We start from the raw sequence: 14,773 nt of genomic DNA on the forward strand, positions 1-14,773 counted from the left end.
GTCTTTCATAGATTCACATGCTTGAATATTCCCCGTCGTCGGAGTGGGAGTCCCACGGTAAATAATATAGCAATATATACAGTCATAATACATATATATATATACATATACATAAATAATCATATAAAAACAGAGATATAAGTAGGTAATAAACATCAAGAATGTCCCTATATGAAATCTCCATAGAGATCTATGGAAAGAGAAAAAAGACATTCGCAGTCTATCTCTGTCATTATGTTAGTCCAAACTACGGCCAATCAGGCGCCAGCTCCTCTCTAGAACCTTCTCCTCAGAGCTCCTCACCTCAGATTTTCTACCGCACGTCGTGTGACAGGGAGTCTCCCTGAGCTCTGCTCAGTTTTTTGTCAGTCAGAATGTCTTCCAGTAAGAAATCTTTGTTTAGACCATGTTCTTCATGTGGAAAGCTGCGTCTATTTTCTGAGAACCCACACAGTAAGTGTATTTACTGTTTGTACCCAGATCATGAGGTGGCAAAATGTAAATTTTGTAGAACCTTTTCTACAAAGACTTTAAAGGACAGAGAAGGCCGTCTGTTAATATGGCTACAGAGACTGAAGGATAAAGATAACCCAGTTTCTGATGTGGAAAGTCTGTATTCTGGCCGTTCTCAACCAGCCTCTAAGCGCAGTAGTGTGCAGGAGTTACCATCTCCTTTCCTCAAGAAAAAGAAGCTTTCTTTGACTCTGACAGCTACCACTTCTGCTGTCTCACCTACTGTTTTGTCGCCTAAGGGACACAGTTCTCAGGCTGAAGAGGCGTCTACTTCACAGTCCTCAGGAAAAAGACTGTCCGCCTCGTCGACGATGCTGCCGACGACGAGATCTGCGATATCAGGCTCGTCGACGGTGACTATGACGACGACATCAGCTGCTTCGTCGTCGACGAGCGTTCTGTCGATGTTATCCTCGTCGACGGGGACCATCAGTAGTACAAGGGCGGTGACTTCAATTTTGCCCATTACATCGTCGACGACGAAGAAGGTAAAGTCACCGTCGACGCTACCCGTGTCGTCGACGAAGACGTCGTCGAACTTGTCGACGCCCACTCCGTCGACGAAGAAGAAAAAGATCCCGTCGACGGGATCGTCGGCGGTGGCTTCGTCGACCAAGACCTCGTCGACGACAACTCCGTCGACGGCGGCTCCGTCGACGACGATTCCGTCGACGGCGGCTCCGTCGACGTCGATTTCCAAGGCACAAGGTCCACCGACGCCTATTCCGTCGACAATCGTTCCATTTTCGACAGCTCCGTCGACGAGGCCTTCTCCGAAGACATCCACAGTGCCTACCATGCAGCAGTCGACGGCAGGTTCTTTCATAAGGATAAAGTTGAACAAGGTATCGTCTGCCCAAGGGTCAAGGAGAGAACAGCTACCTCACGCATCTTCAGCGTTGCTTTCATCAGAGGCGCAGCCTCCATCACCTTTATTTGCTACGGATTCTGATCAGGAGTCCGAGGGTCTGCCGGAGTCCTTTGGAACGGCGCAAAGCCCATCCGACTTGATAATTAAATGCCAGGACAGCAGTGAGGATGAAGATCCAGTGTACATGCAGCAGGTGCCTGCGAAACAACCAACGGCGACTCTTCCTTTTTCGCTTATAACTAATCTCCAACGCATGTTGGATGACTATAATCAACGCTTTCCGCTACCTCCACAAGGTTCTGAGGTCCCGTCAACTCCTGTGGTTCCAACTATACCACCGATACCAATAGAGAATCCTTTACCTCTGCTGCCGTCTGCACCACCAAGGCAGGTCCCAGAGAGGTTGTTGCCTCAATATCAGCCTCCGCAGGAAGAAACAGAAGAGGGTGAAATCCCAGATGATAATGGGGATGTGGAGAACGATGACGATGATATGGCGGAGTGGGACAATTACCAAGTACAGACACCATCCCCCTCTCAGATAGTCACAGGGGATTCACCTCCAGTGGACATAGCGAATTTTCATCAACTAATGGAGAGGGCGGCGCAACGTTTTAAACTAACAACTGAGCGCAGAGAGGAAGATTGTTTCCTTTATGATTTCAAAAGTCAGCCGTTTAAACAGACTCATGCTATTCCTATTGTGGAATTTATTTGGGAGGAAGGCAAGAAGTTGATGCAAACACCGAATACCTTGCCGGCACAGGTGCCTCGATTAGAGAAGAAATATAAGGCACCAATAGGAACCCCAGCATGCCTCACAGGACAGGCTAAACCTGAGTCAGTCGTTACGCAGGCAGCGCAACGTAAGGCAAAGAATCCGACGTCGACTGTCACCGCACCACCGGACCGTGACGGACGTCGAATGGATGCCATAGGGCTTAAGTTCTCTTCAATGGCCTCTACTGTGGTAAGAGCAGCTAATGCCTTGGCCATATTGGGTCGCTATGACCGACAGGTGTGGGCTGACATTTCAGATGTGCTGCAAGAGTTACCGGAGCCATCTAAGGTGGAAGCAATGAAGTTGCTTCAAGAAGGAGAAGCAGCATCGACGGAGATAATTGATTGTGCAGTAGACATCGCCTGCGCGGGATTCCGTCAGCTTGCCGGAGCGGCTGTTCTGCGCAGGCAAGGATGGTTAAGATCGACATCCTTTCGTCAGGAAGTACAGTCCATGATCCTTAACATGGCTTATGACGGCGAAGCGTTATTTGGATCTCACGTTGATGAGGCACTTCAATCCATAAAGAAGGACACTGAGACAGCTAGATCTTTAGGAAACCTTCAATTTCAAAGGCAGAATTTTCGTGGTGCACGCGGACGCGGCACCTCCTCCAACTTTCAAAGGGGTAATAATCAATACAGACCCTATAATCAAGGATCCAAACGATATTCCAATAGCCAGCAACAGCAATCTTCACGACAGCAGGCCTCCAAGTCGTATAGAGGGAAATCCTCATACAGAGGAAACACATCTAAGAGACAGTGACTCTTTCCGGACATGCATGGTTGGAGGTCGAATCTCTCTGTTCTTTTCTCAATGGTCCTCCATCACAAGGGACCATTGGGTTTTGGACATTGTGAAGAAAGGACACGCCTTAGAATTCACCAAATTCCCTCCTTCCACACCACCCTCCGGACCACCACCTGCTCACATAAAAGAACTTTTATATCAAGTTCGACTTCTACAGCAGAAGGGAGCTGTAGAAGTGGTGCCAGTATCGCAAAGGGGAAAGGGTTTTTATTCCCGATTCTTTCTAATCACAAAGAAGAACGGGGAGTGGAGGCCCATCCTCGATTTAAGGGCACTAAACAAATACCTAAAGAGCCAATCCTTTCGTATGATGACGCTAGTAGACATCTTGCGTCTACTCTCGCAGGAAGATTTCATGGCAACTATAGATCTCCAGGATGCCTATTTTCATATTCCGATATTACAAAGGCATCGAAAGTTCCTGCGTTTTCGAGTGGGTCAACACGATTACCAATTCAAGGTGTTACCGTTTGGTCTGCGCTCGGCCCCTCGTGTGTTCACGAAGGTACTAGCTCCAGTGATAGCGTTTCTGTGACTTCAGGGAGTGCAGATTTTTCCATATCTGGACGATTTTCTCCTAAAATCCCAGTCAAGCACTCACCTAGAACAACACATACTTCAGTGCCAGAACGTGTTTCGCTCATTAGGTCTGTCCATAAATGCAGCAAAATCCCAACCTCATCCTGCTCAACAAAGGGATTTTCTGGGAGCAACTCTGGAAACGGTATCAGCAAGAGCGTTTCTTTCCCAAGAGCGTCTGCAAAAGATACTACGGCTGGTGGTGTTGATCAGGTCAAAAGAGTCAGTTTCTGTGAGATTGTTAAAATCGTTTCTGAGGATGGCGTCATCCTCCATTGCCTTAGTTCCTCATTGCAGGCTGAGAACACGTCCTATTCAGGAAGCACTGGATGTTCAGTGGCGTCAAGTAACGGGTTCTTTCCACGACATGGTACGTGTCACAGATCAAATGAGGTCAGCGCTCGCATGGTGGACAAATCCAGCCAACCTCACAGAAGGCATGTCTTTTCTGTCGGTGCCGCCGGACAGGACAATCACGACAGATGCCTCATTAGAGGGATGGGGTGCACATTTGGAAGATCTCTCCGTAAAAGGAAGATGGTCAGCACATCAAAGAACTTGGCACATCAACAGGTTGGAGTTGATGGCAATTTATCTCGCTCTAAAGTCATTTCTGCCCTTGATCCAGGGAGAATCAGTGCTAATACAAACAGACAACACAACCTGTATGCACTATGTAAACAAACAAGGCGGAACAAAATCCCCAAGTCTGTCCAGGTTAGCTCAAAGAATTTGGGACTGGTCTCTCAGTCATCAAATCATGATTACAGCAGTACATCTACCAGGAGTAGCCAATATCCTAGCGGATTCCCTAAGCAGGTCCTCCTCGTCGACCCACGAGTGGGAATTACACCAACCCACTCTAGAGAGGATATTCCAAATATGGGGTCGTCCGCAACTGGATCTCTTTGCTACGCCGGAGAACCGGAAATGCCGCAATTATGCAAGCTGGCATCCCCACAAGGGCTCGCAGGGGAATGCCCTTTTGATAAACTGGTGCAATCTATTTGCGTACGCCTTTCCTCCAATTCCCATCATACCTCGGGTCCTTTGGAAGATGAAGAGACAACCTTGCCACCTGATTCTTATAGCCCCACGCTGGCCCCGACAACCGTGGTTCTCAGAACTGCTTCTGATGTCCCAATGTCAACCAATCCTCCTGCAACATCGGACAGATCTGCTCACGATGAGCGAAGGGAGAATTTGTCATCCAAATCCCTCCTCACTGAGCTTATCGGCCTGGAACCTGAACACCATGAGTTCGCCCATCTAGACATCCCGCAGGATTGTAGGGATATTTTGGCCCAAGCAAGAGCACCCTCTACAATCAGGACGTACAAGTTCAAATGGAAAAGATTCTGCCACTGGTGTGCTGCTAACGGAGTCCACCCGATAAACTCCACGGCGCACCAATTACTACCTTTCTTCTTGCACCTAGCTAATTCTGGTTTGTCTCATGCAACCCTACGGGTTTTCTTGGCAGCAATTTCCCGTTTTCGGCAGGATGGATCAAATTCCCTTTGTTCCTCAAGAATAATCCGCCAATTTTTTAAAGGTTTGTTTCGGAAGTTCCCGCCAATTCGGCGCCCTCCTCCGTTGTGGCATCTTAACGTTGTGTTGGCGCAATTGATGAGACCTCCATTCGAGCCCATTCACAAGGCCGACTTAAAGTATCTAACTTGGAAGGTCGCACTACTTCTGGCACTAACGTCTTCAAGTCGTGTCAGTGACATTCATGCTTTTACCATCAAACCTCCGTTCCTGCAGTTCAAACCGGATGCTGTAGTGTTACGCACCAATCCATCATTCCTACCTAAGGTGCCTACTGATTTTCATATTAATGAGCCAGTAATATTAAAGACCTTTTTTGCCAATCCTCAGACACCTGCGGAGCAAAGGTTGCATTCTTTGGATGTGAAGCGATGCCTAAAATTCTACATCAGTAGGACAACTTCGTTTCGAAAATCCGATCAACTTTTTATAGCATATGGACGTTGTCATAAAGGACGTCAGGTTACTAAACCGACGATTGCACGCTGGATTTCGTCAGCTATTGTTTTCTGCCACCAAAGAGCAAACAAACCCCTACAGTCTTCAGTGAGAGCACACTCCACTAGGGCTGTATCATCATCTACCGCCTTATTTGCTGGAGTACCGCTGCAACACATCTGCAGAGCAGCTACGTGGTCAACCAGACACACGTTTACTAAGCACTACTGCTTGGCGGCCTTAAGTGAGGAGGACACCGCAGTGGGACAGGCAGTGCTGCGCAATCTCTTTAAATAAGGTGAGCCTCTTCCTCCCGCCTCCATATTGTTTCCATTTATAATTGACATAATGATGCATTTATTCTGTTACAGTTATTCAGTACTGTCATATGCATAGAAGATTGATTGTCATTACAATTCTCGAAGCTGTGACTTCATGGAAACAATGATGAGTATTGTTACTGCTAGCTATTCTATATTCAAGCATGTGAATCTATGAAAGACACCCCAATACTGGAGAAGAACAATTGTTACTTACCTGTAAACAGGTGGTTCTCCAGTATTGGTGTCTTTCATAGATTCACATGCGACCCTCCCTCCTCCCTTCAGAGGCTCTCTTCTCCTTATACACTCTAAGTCACTTTGGTGCTACGAAAATCTGAGGTGAGGAGCTCTGAGGAGAAGGTTCTAGAGAGGAGCTGGCGCCTGATTGGCCGTAGTTTGGACTAACATAATGACAGAGATAGACTGCGAATGTCTTTTTTCTCTTTCCATAGATCTCTATGGAGATTTCATATAGGGACATTCTTGATGTTTATTACCTACTTATATCTCTGTTTTTATATGATTATTTATGTATATGTATATATATATATGTATTATGACTGTATATATTGCTATATTATTTACCGTGGGACTCCCACTCCGACGACGGGGAATATTCAAGCATGTGAATCTATGAAAGACACCAATACTGGAGAACCACCTGTTTACAGGTAAGTAACAATTGTTCTTCCTGACCAATCAACCTACCCCTCTTTTCCCATAGCTGTCACTGTTAACCAGGCTCGCCATCAATCAACGATTAGGGACAGTGGGCTTTTGGAAAGGTCCAACGTACGTGCCCTGATATACTACATGAGATGAGTACGAAGTTCCTCAGTGGGTCACTAAACACAGTAAGAGAATTTATGTGATATCACATTGATAGGTGGTCCTCCAAGGAAGAGGGAATTCCTCCTTTCGGAACTAGGGCCCTCAAGCTGGGTGTCATGCCTCATCATATGGGCCTGCTCCTCGTCGGGTTGGCGCTGCAGTACCCGACTGGCACCCATAAAGGGGCTCTTTACCGGAGATCTTTTGTTCCTTGCCGTTTAGGTGCTGTTGGTGTGAGAGGCCTAGTACATGTAGATGTAATGGTGGATGTGCAAGATAAAACAGGGGAGGGAATCCTTTAAATTAACTTTATTCTGGAAGGATCCCAGCCTGGGTAAAATAAGGATTAGGAGAGGCGACTATCTGGCTATATTTTGTCAAAAAAAGCGCTCTACTCCTAGATGGTCAACATGTTTCTCGCCTAGTAGTCAAGAATGATCTGTTTGTGTTCTTTTTGAGTTGGTGCCAAAAGGCCAATGTGGGATTTAGCATGGTGGCTCTGCCAAACTTGTCTTCTGCCATTTAACTGCAAAGTAATGTTACCTTTAAGAGAGCATAGGGCTTAAAGATGCAAGACAACTAGGGTTTGAGCATATTTGTGGATATTTGTTTATTAGGGATTGTGTCTCATTCCTTTTACTAGTTTGAAAACCTAGAGTGTGACTGATACTACAGCACATTTAGCTCTTTAAAACAAATCTCTTTAGTGTCCATTTTAGGGTCTTGCTGATATCTCTGCACCATGGTGGCAGTTAATTGAACAGGATTTTGAATTTCTTTTCATCTATTGATACATTTGAAGCATGTTTTTGTTTTTTAATGTTGTCACTCGCTCATATCCTTACTGTAAAATACCACTATGCTTGATAATCGAGAACTTCCTCCTTGTATGGTTGACATAGTGCTTATCCCTGCTGCATGTGAAGCTGCATCATAACTTCTAACCATTCAAAGATGTTCAAAAGGATTCTGAAAAACCCCATGGGCATCCAGTTTTGCAGTGTTGTCCCAGCTACAGCTCTGTATGTCACCTCGTTTGCAGTGGTTGTATTGAGTTGGAACTTTGTTCAACTGTGTTTCCGTTGTCCTTATTTGTGCTCCAGATCTATTTGTGAGACTCTAGTCAAAGTATATTGGTGATATGGCCTGCAAGTGGGGGTGCTTTAGATTCCGCACAAATTGCAACACTCCCTCTCTCCTTCATTCTGTGCTTTTGGATTGGAGACCCTAAATGGGAGCAATGGCTTTTCATCACATTACAATAGATGCTGACGGAACAGTGATAAGAGATGTGTCTATTGCGTGTGACCCTTTTTAAGTGAACCATTTTAAAGTGTGATAATCTACCGGTAGGATTGTAACTCAGAATAAAAAGCATAAACAGTAGATATTCACATGTACTTTGGGAAACACTTTAAGAAAATATTGCTTTTACCTCTAATATGATATAAATCTTTAAACACATTTTTTTTGTAACCTAGATCGATGACCTTTCCCAGAATTTAGAAATGGAATCAACGAAATGCACGCAGTTAGAATCCATGAACCGTGACCTAAGAGAACAGTTGTCATCAGTTAAAATTCTGCACAAGAATCATGACCGACTAGAAAAGAGCAAAAGGCAGTTGGAGGAAGAGGTTGCGAACCTCAAGCGTCATGTTGAGACAAACATGACAGATCACAACCAGATGGGACAGTACAAAAGAGAAATTGAAGAACGTGCTAGACAGGAGATTCGACAGAAACTTGAGGAAGTCAATATGTTTTTACAGGTGAGTTTACCTGCTTCTACTAGATATTAAAATCTTTTCTTTGACAACTAAATTGCAGTTCACTTTTTACTCGGTCCACCTTTCTACAGATAACACAAAACGCAAAGCCAGGCTGTCTTTTTCTACAGGACTATTCCTCTTGTGTGTCATCCAAATAAGATCCCGTTTTCCAATTCTTTTTGTAGCACTGGCCAATACCAACGGTGTGTCTATATGGTCTGCCATGCACTCTATTCTGCCTAAGTTTAATATTCCCAACAATTGCTATGTGCCGCTGGCCAATATTGCATTTGGTCCTGCGGAGATAGAAGCTGGTTTCTATTAGTAACCAACTGTATTTTTACTCGGGTACAAGTTGCAAGATCTTGCCTGATATGCATTGGCTTCCTCTTGTTCCAAATGAGGTGTTAATCTTTCTGAAGATCCAAATCTTTTCCTTCTGGATGGTAGTAGGAACCATAAGAGCAGGAGCTTCCCTTCACACCAGTCCCTTCCTCCTCCCATTTATGTGAGAAGAACATATCCTTTGATGCTGATGTTCCTTTTAGTGGTTTCATGGAGCAATATGAGCAGTTGCATAGGTCCTCATCATTTTAAACCCTCAGTGTAAACTTTTAACCGGAATACCTCTCCCTTTTGTGCTTTCTCAGTTATATCCGGGTTTTCTCTCTTACTTTCTCCTTCCATCTATGCAAAATAATGCATTTCCACACTGTTGTCCTTCACCTACTTTTCCATTCATCTGCTACTTAAGAGACCTTGATAGTGATAATATTCTGCCCAAACACCCCCACCCCCCCACCACCAACAACTAAAAGGCTTATCTAGAAACTGGAACCACATAAACATGAAATCTTTATGTGATACTCTGAATCATGAGCGGCCCACAAATCTGGACAATATAGACATTTTTGAGAGGGAGATCGCCAATTGAACACTATCAACATCGATACCCCTTTACAGGCTAAACTCTCCCGAATAAGGCAGCACAAAGCATCTAAATGGGTCACCACGGACTTAAAAGCTGTTAAACTCAGGCCGAAAGGAAATGGTGTAACACCAACTCAACAAAAGCTAGAGAGCAATACATTGTGAGTCTAATGGCATATAAAAAAGCCATCCTTGAGGCAAAAAAAAACATTTTTTACTAACAAAGTGCTCAATTCAAATTACAGGGCAAAAGATATCTTCAATATTGTAAAGGAGTTATCTAACCATGATCGCATTACCCCTTCTTATCATTGCTACTTAGAAATTATGTAATGATTTGAATTCCTTCTTTGTAGACAAAATAAATAAAAAAATCTAAGTATCAATAGACTCTAGCCACAAGGATGTAGAAGTATTGTTAAGTAATACCAACTCCGTTTCTCTGGCCTCCTTTCCTTGCCTAAATAAGGAACTTCTCTGTGAACTCGTGAATAAAGTAAAATCGGGCTCCCCTAAGGAGGTATGCCCTCCCCATATACTAACATCCATCTACTCGGCATTCCCAGATACTGTTCTTGCCCTTCTGAATCGATCCCTAACCCAAGGAATTGTGCTGTCAGTCTTTAAAGAAGTAGTGGTTATTCTGCTGCAAAAAAAGAAAGGCATTGTATCCGCAGAAGTTGGACAATTACAGGCATATATCCCTTCTCCCCCTTCTGGCTAAGTTACTGGAGACACATGTAGCTAAATATTTTAGCTCCTTCATAGAGGGAACTAATTTTCTAGACATCAATCAGGCTGGTTTTCGTCCATCTCACTACCGAATCTGTCATACTATCCGTCATGGACGATGTAAAAGAAAAAGCGGACGAGGACTGCACTCGGGCCCTGATTTTTTTGGACCAGTCTGCAGCCTTCGATACCGTTAATGATGATATACTGATGGAGCACATTGCTGCAGAAGGTCTCGGAGGTGCTGCTCTGAGTTGGTTCAAATCTTTTTTAGAGGACAGCAAGCAATCAGTGTGGCTTTCATCCTTCAAATCTGGCACTATCAAGTCAACTGAGTTGTGGAGTACCGCAGGGCTCCTCTCTATTCCCACTTCTTTTTAATGTTTACATTCGCCCCCTCATATTTAGACTTCGTCAAATGGGGGTCATGATTTACAACTATGCTGACGACATGCAGTTGATTTTTACTATTGAAGATTTTGCAAACTCTAAGGAGTTTCTAAAAAACTCCATGCTATTCATCAAGTATTGGATGAATAACAATCAATTAAAATTGAACTTTGAAAAAACCAAAATCATCACCCCAAAAAAAAAAAACAACCTGTATTGCACTCCTGCACACTTGCCCCCGGAGTTAGGCTCTGCACCCACCCCAAAGACCACAATTAGGAGCCTGGGCATACAGATAGATTCGGCCCTCTCCATGAATACGCAGATTGGCTTGGTCACTTGTGCATGTTTTTTCCAACTCTGGAAATTGCTAAAAATCTGAAGATTTTTCAGCAGAGAGACCAGCATCCAAATAATTTTTTCCCTGATTTTATCAAAACTTGATTATGCAAATTTGATGTACCTAGGCCTCCTGCAAAATCAAAAACACCGTTTGCAGATGATACAAAATTAAGCTGCCAGAATTATTTACCAACAAGACAGACCTGGTCACATCAGACCACTGCTGAAAGATCTTCACTGGCTCTTTGTTTAAAACAGGATGCATCCTGTTTAAAGCCATACATGGCATAGGTCCCAAGTACATATCCTAGAGAATTCACAAATATTCCCCTCAGTGTACCCTTAGACCCATGCACATGAATCTATTGGTAGTCCCTAGATTCAGCCTCAAACAGACAGGAGGGTCACTGTTTTCAATACAGGGACCTCAATTCTGGAACTCTTTACCTACAACTCTGAGACTTGAGACAGACCATCTACAATTTAGACAAATGCTAAAGACTTGGCTTTTTACCCAACCGCACAGTTAGATTTGGACTTCCTGTTATCGGTTACTCCAGAATCCATTTTAGCGCCAAGAGACCTGCAGGTGAACGTGCGCTTAAGAAATTTATAACAACATAACATAATGCATCTTCCTTTAATTTTACTCATCACCTTGACCACCTCATTTTGACACTCAAATAAGTTCTGGCCTTGTATCTCATGGATTATCCAGGAACCTTATGTCCATCTGCCTGTCACACAGCCCCAAATAAGTACATATGCTTTATAGTAGGAGCTGACTACTTTGAGTTCACCTTCCTGGCTTTTGGCCGTGCAACAGCCCTTCAGGTCTTTGCGAACGTCATGTCGTGGTTGCGGCCATATTCATAGGTCAGGGATACATTTATTCCTACACCGTGATGACTGGCTGTTGAAGGTGAGGTCACCACAGCAAATTTTGTTGTTGTCCTCGCTTGGTTTTCTGTGATAGTCTAAATACTATTTACAAACTTCTCTGAGACCATTCTGGATACAGTGGCCTTGAACATATTTCCTCCTCCACAGCAAGTCTGGCTCATTCAGGCAATGATCCCCACGTTTCAGGCAAGAGCTGATATTTTAACAATTTTGGAACTCCTTGGTCTACTAGCTTCATGCGTCATCCTATATTATACTTTCTGGCAGATGTGGGTGTTTTAATGCAACAGGCGTTTGCATTGCACCCAACAGCCTTTCTGTCAAGATCCATGTTTCTGACGAGGCTGAACAGAATTTTCAGTGGTGGATAATGGATGCCAATCTGACTTGTGGCAGGCTGTTCTCCCTATTCCCTCTAGAAGTCTTCTCTGGGAGGTCACCTTGACAGTATGGAGACCAGAGGTCTCCGTTGGGCCAGCACCATCACATAAATCTTCAGGAGTTGCATGCCAACAAGCTGGCTGTCAACGCCTTTCTGCCTTATATCTAGTCCTAGACAACCCAGGTGCAGTACCACTGACATGTGGTACTGCAGCAATCAGGGTGTAATGGTGTCGATTGAGCCGCTTGTCACTTCGTGGGATCTCACTGATGGTCAGTCATCTAGCGGTATCCCTCAGCATTGAACAGACCAACAGCAGGCATCCTCTTGCTGACAACAATTGGCGTCTGTATCTGGAGGTGGCAAAGAACATCTACGCTCAGTTGGTTTTACCCTTAGTAGACCTTATTTACTTCTTAAAATTCCTATTGTCCAGTGTTTAAGCAATATACTTCCCCTAACCACCTCTAGGAGACATGTCCTGCCTTCAGTGAAACTTCGGCCTTCTGTACATGTTTTCATGCCTGCCACTTATCTCATGAGTCCTGAAGAAAATCAGACTGTGCTGGGCTGGGCTGAGCACAGGTGATTGTGGTACTCACAGATTAGACTCAGAAGGTCTGCTACTCACAAATCCTGAGTGTGTGTCCTCCATTTCGACTTGAGGATCATCTTTCCTAGCAGCAGGACAGAGTACTACTCTCTAACTCTCACACTCTACACTTTTATACATGGAGTTTGAGTAGAAGCAGGTGAGAATTTTTGACCTACTGTCAAAAGTTGTGTATTTCTTTTTATCAGCCCACCATCCTGCCACCTAGTTCACCAAATCTATATTTTTAGGCTGTTTATTTAGATTGGTTGCCTGGTGTCAGGTTGTCGAACTCATTTTGACACTCAAATAAGTTCTGGCCTTGTATCTAATGGATTATCCAGGAACCTTATGTCCATCTGCCTGTCACACAGCCCCAAATATGTACATATGCTTTATAGTAGGAGCTGACTACTTTGAGTTCACCTTCCTGGCTTTTGGCCTTGCAACAGCCCTTCAGGTCTTTGCGAACGTCATGTCTTGGTTGCGGCCATATTCATAGGTCAGGGATAGCAGGTTGTCCCCCTACAAGCAAAATTGTCTTTAGTTTGGCATGGTTTTGTAGTGGGCACACTAATGATTACTTATCAGCCCTACCAGCTTTTTTCCCTTGATCAGCCCTTATTAGTCAAATATGTTGTGATGTGTTTCTTAAGAGGGCTTTTCTTATGTTTCCTCCTGCCTCCTTTATTACATCTGCAGTGGGACTTTAACTTGGTCCTAAGCTTCCTGATGCATGCCCCTTTGAGCCTATTCACAGCTGTACTCTGCAATTGTGGACTTTGAAAACAACTTTTCCTCTTGCGGTCACTTTGTTATATCAGTAAGCCTCAGGCGTTATCAATTCAGGCTCTATATAATACTAGTTGGTGCTTTGGATTCATGCGTCTGTTCACCAGAAAGTGTAATCAGTTTTCTATGTTGGGCAATGGTCCCAGCATTCTTTTCCCCACCTCACCCATCTAAGAAGGAAAAGAGACTGCTCTAGTTGGGCCACAGCATTCCCTTAGTTTTAACAGGACTAAGGAGTACCATGTGAGTAATCAGCTATTTGTGGGTTTCACTGGTGTGAAGAAAGGAAAGATAGTCCAGAAGCAGACCTTATCCTGTTGGATTGTCCTTTGCACCAAAATGTGCTTTGGCCAAAAAACGAACCTACATTGCCAGTAGTGTAAACTGCCACTACTGCCTAAGCTTGGGGAATTCCTGTTCTGGACATTTGCCAGGCAGCGACAAGGGCACTTGATGCCATGTGGACTGTAAGGTCTTTCCATCAAGTCAAAACAAACCCCCCCCCCCCCCCCCCCCCCCCAGAGGGGAAGGTTAAAATGGGATATCATGGTTGCCAGAGTCACCAGAGTTATCCTCATTATTGGCAGCCATGGTTCATTGTAAACATGCAGTCTGGACACGATGGCCTGTTTTCATTTTTCAAAAACATCCAGTTTCCGTGGGGAGTCTATCTTTTGTTTTGCCCTGGAAAGTCTATTTCTATCCCTGGAGATCTAATAGTCCAGGAACCCATATTAACTTTTCCCTTAAACTGAGAGATTTAGGCTGGCGAGCTGTTGGTAGAAGCACTTGCTTCACGATGTGCCCGGGAGCTTCATTTACCTCCCTTTTTACAGAGGCATCCCCTACCATTGTGAAATCGTCCCCAATAGGACAAAACTCTGTTCCTCCTCCATATATCACTCTTACCCATAGTTTTGAGCCATGGAGAGGGAAGGTGCATGGAATCCCACATGACTGAGCAACCAGAATACACACGCGTATAATCTATGCCCTAGGTCACACTCGCCCCTCTGCACTCACCTGGGGTTGCGCTCACGCTTTGCCCTCATCACTTCAGTAGGACTGTCTGGCTAGTACAACCCAGGGTATCTCACTGTGTGTGACTGTGGGATTAATGCAGTCCTAATTGTGGCACATGTCTGATAGAGCTGATCCGTCATGCACTGCTGGTCTGACATATACAAAGTGCCATGTCTCAGCTCCTCTATGAATCCCCACCCCCCAGGTATGTTGCG

The 14,773-nt window shown here is 44.5% G+C and overlaps 1 protein-coding gene across 11 annotated transcripts in view; it reads left to right on the top strand.

The window, feature by feature from the left end:
• ANKRD26 (ankyrin repeat domain 26) overlaps positions 1-14,773 on the top strand; it is a 1,120,330-nt gene that overhangs the window by 933,415 nt on the left and 172,142 nt on the right. For all 11 annotated transcript variants that reach the window (XM_085653113.1, XM_085653117.1, XM_085653121.1 and 8 more), the window contains one exon: positions 8,182-8,472. In XM_085653113.1, coding sequence (XP_085509239.1) covers positions 8,182-8,472 — 291 coding nt within the window. The remainder of the gene's footprint in view (positions 1-8,181; positions 8,473-14,773) is intronic.

Source organism: Triturus cristatus, chromosome 4_1, assembly GCF_964204655.1.
Source record: "Triturus cristatus chromosome 4_1, aTriCri1.1, whole genome shotgun sequence".
NCBI lineage: Eukaryota > Metazoa > Chordata > Amphibia > Caudata > Salamandridae > Triturus > Triturus cristatus.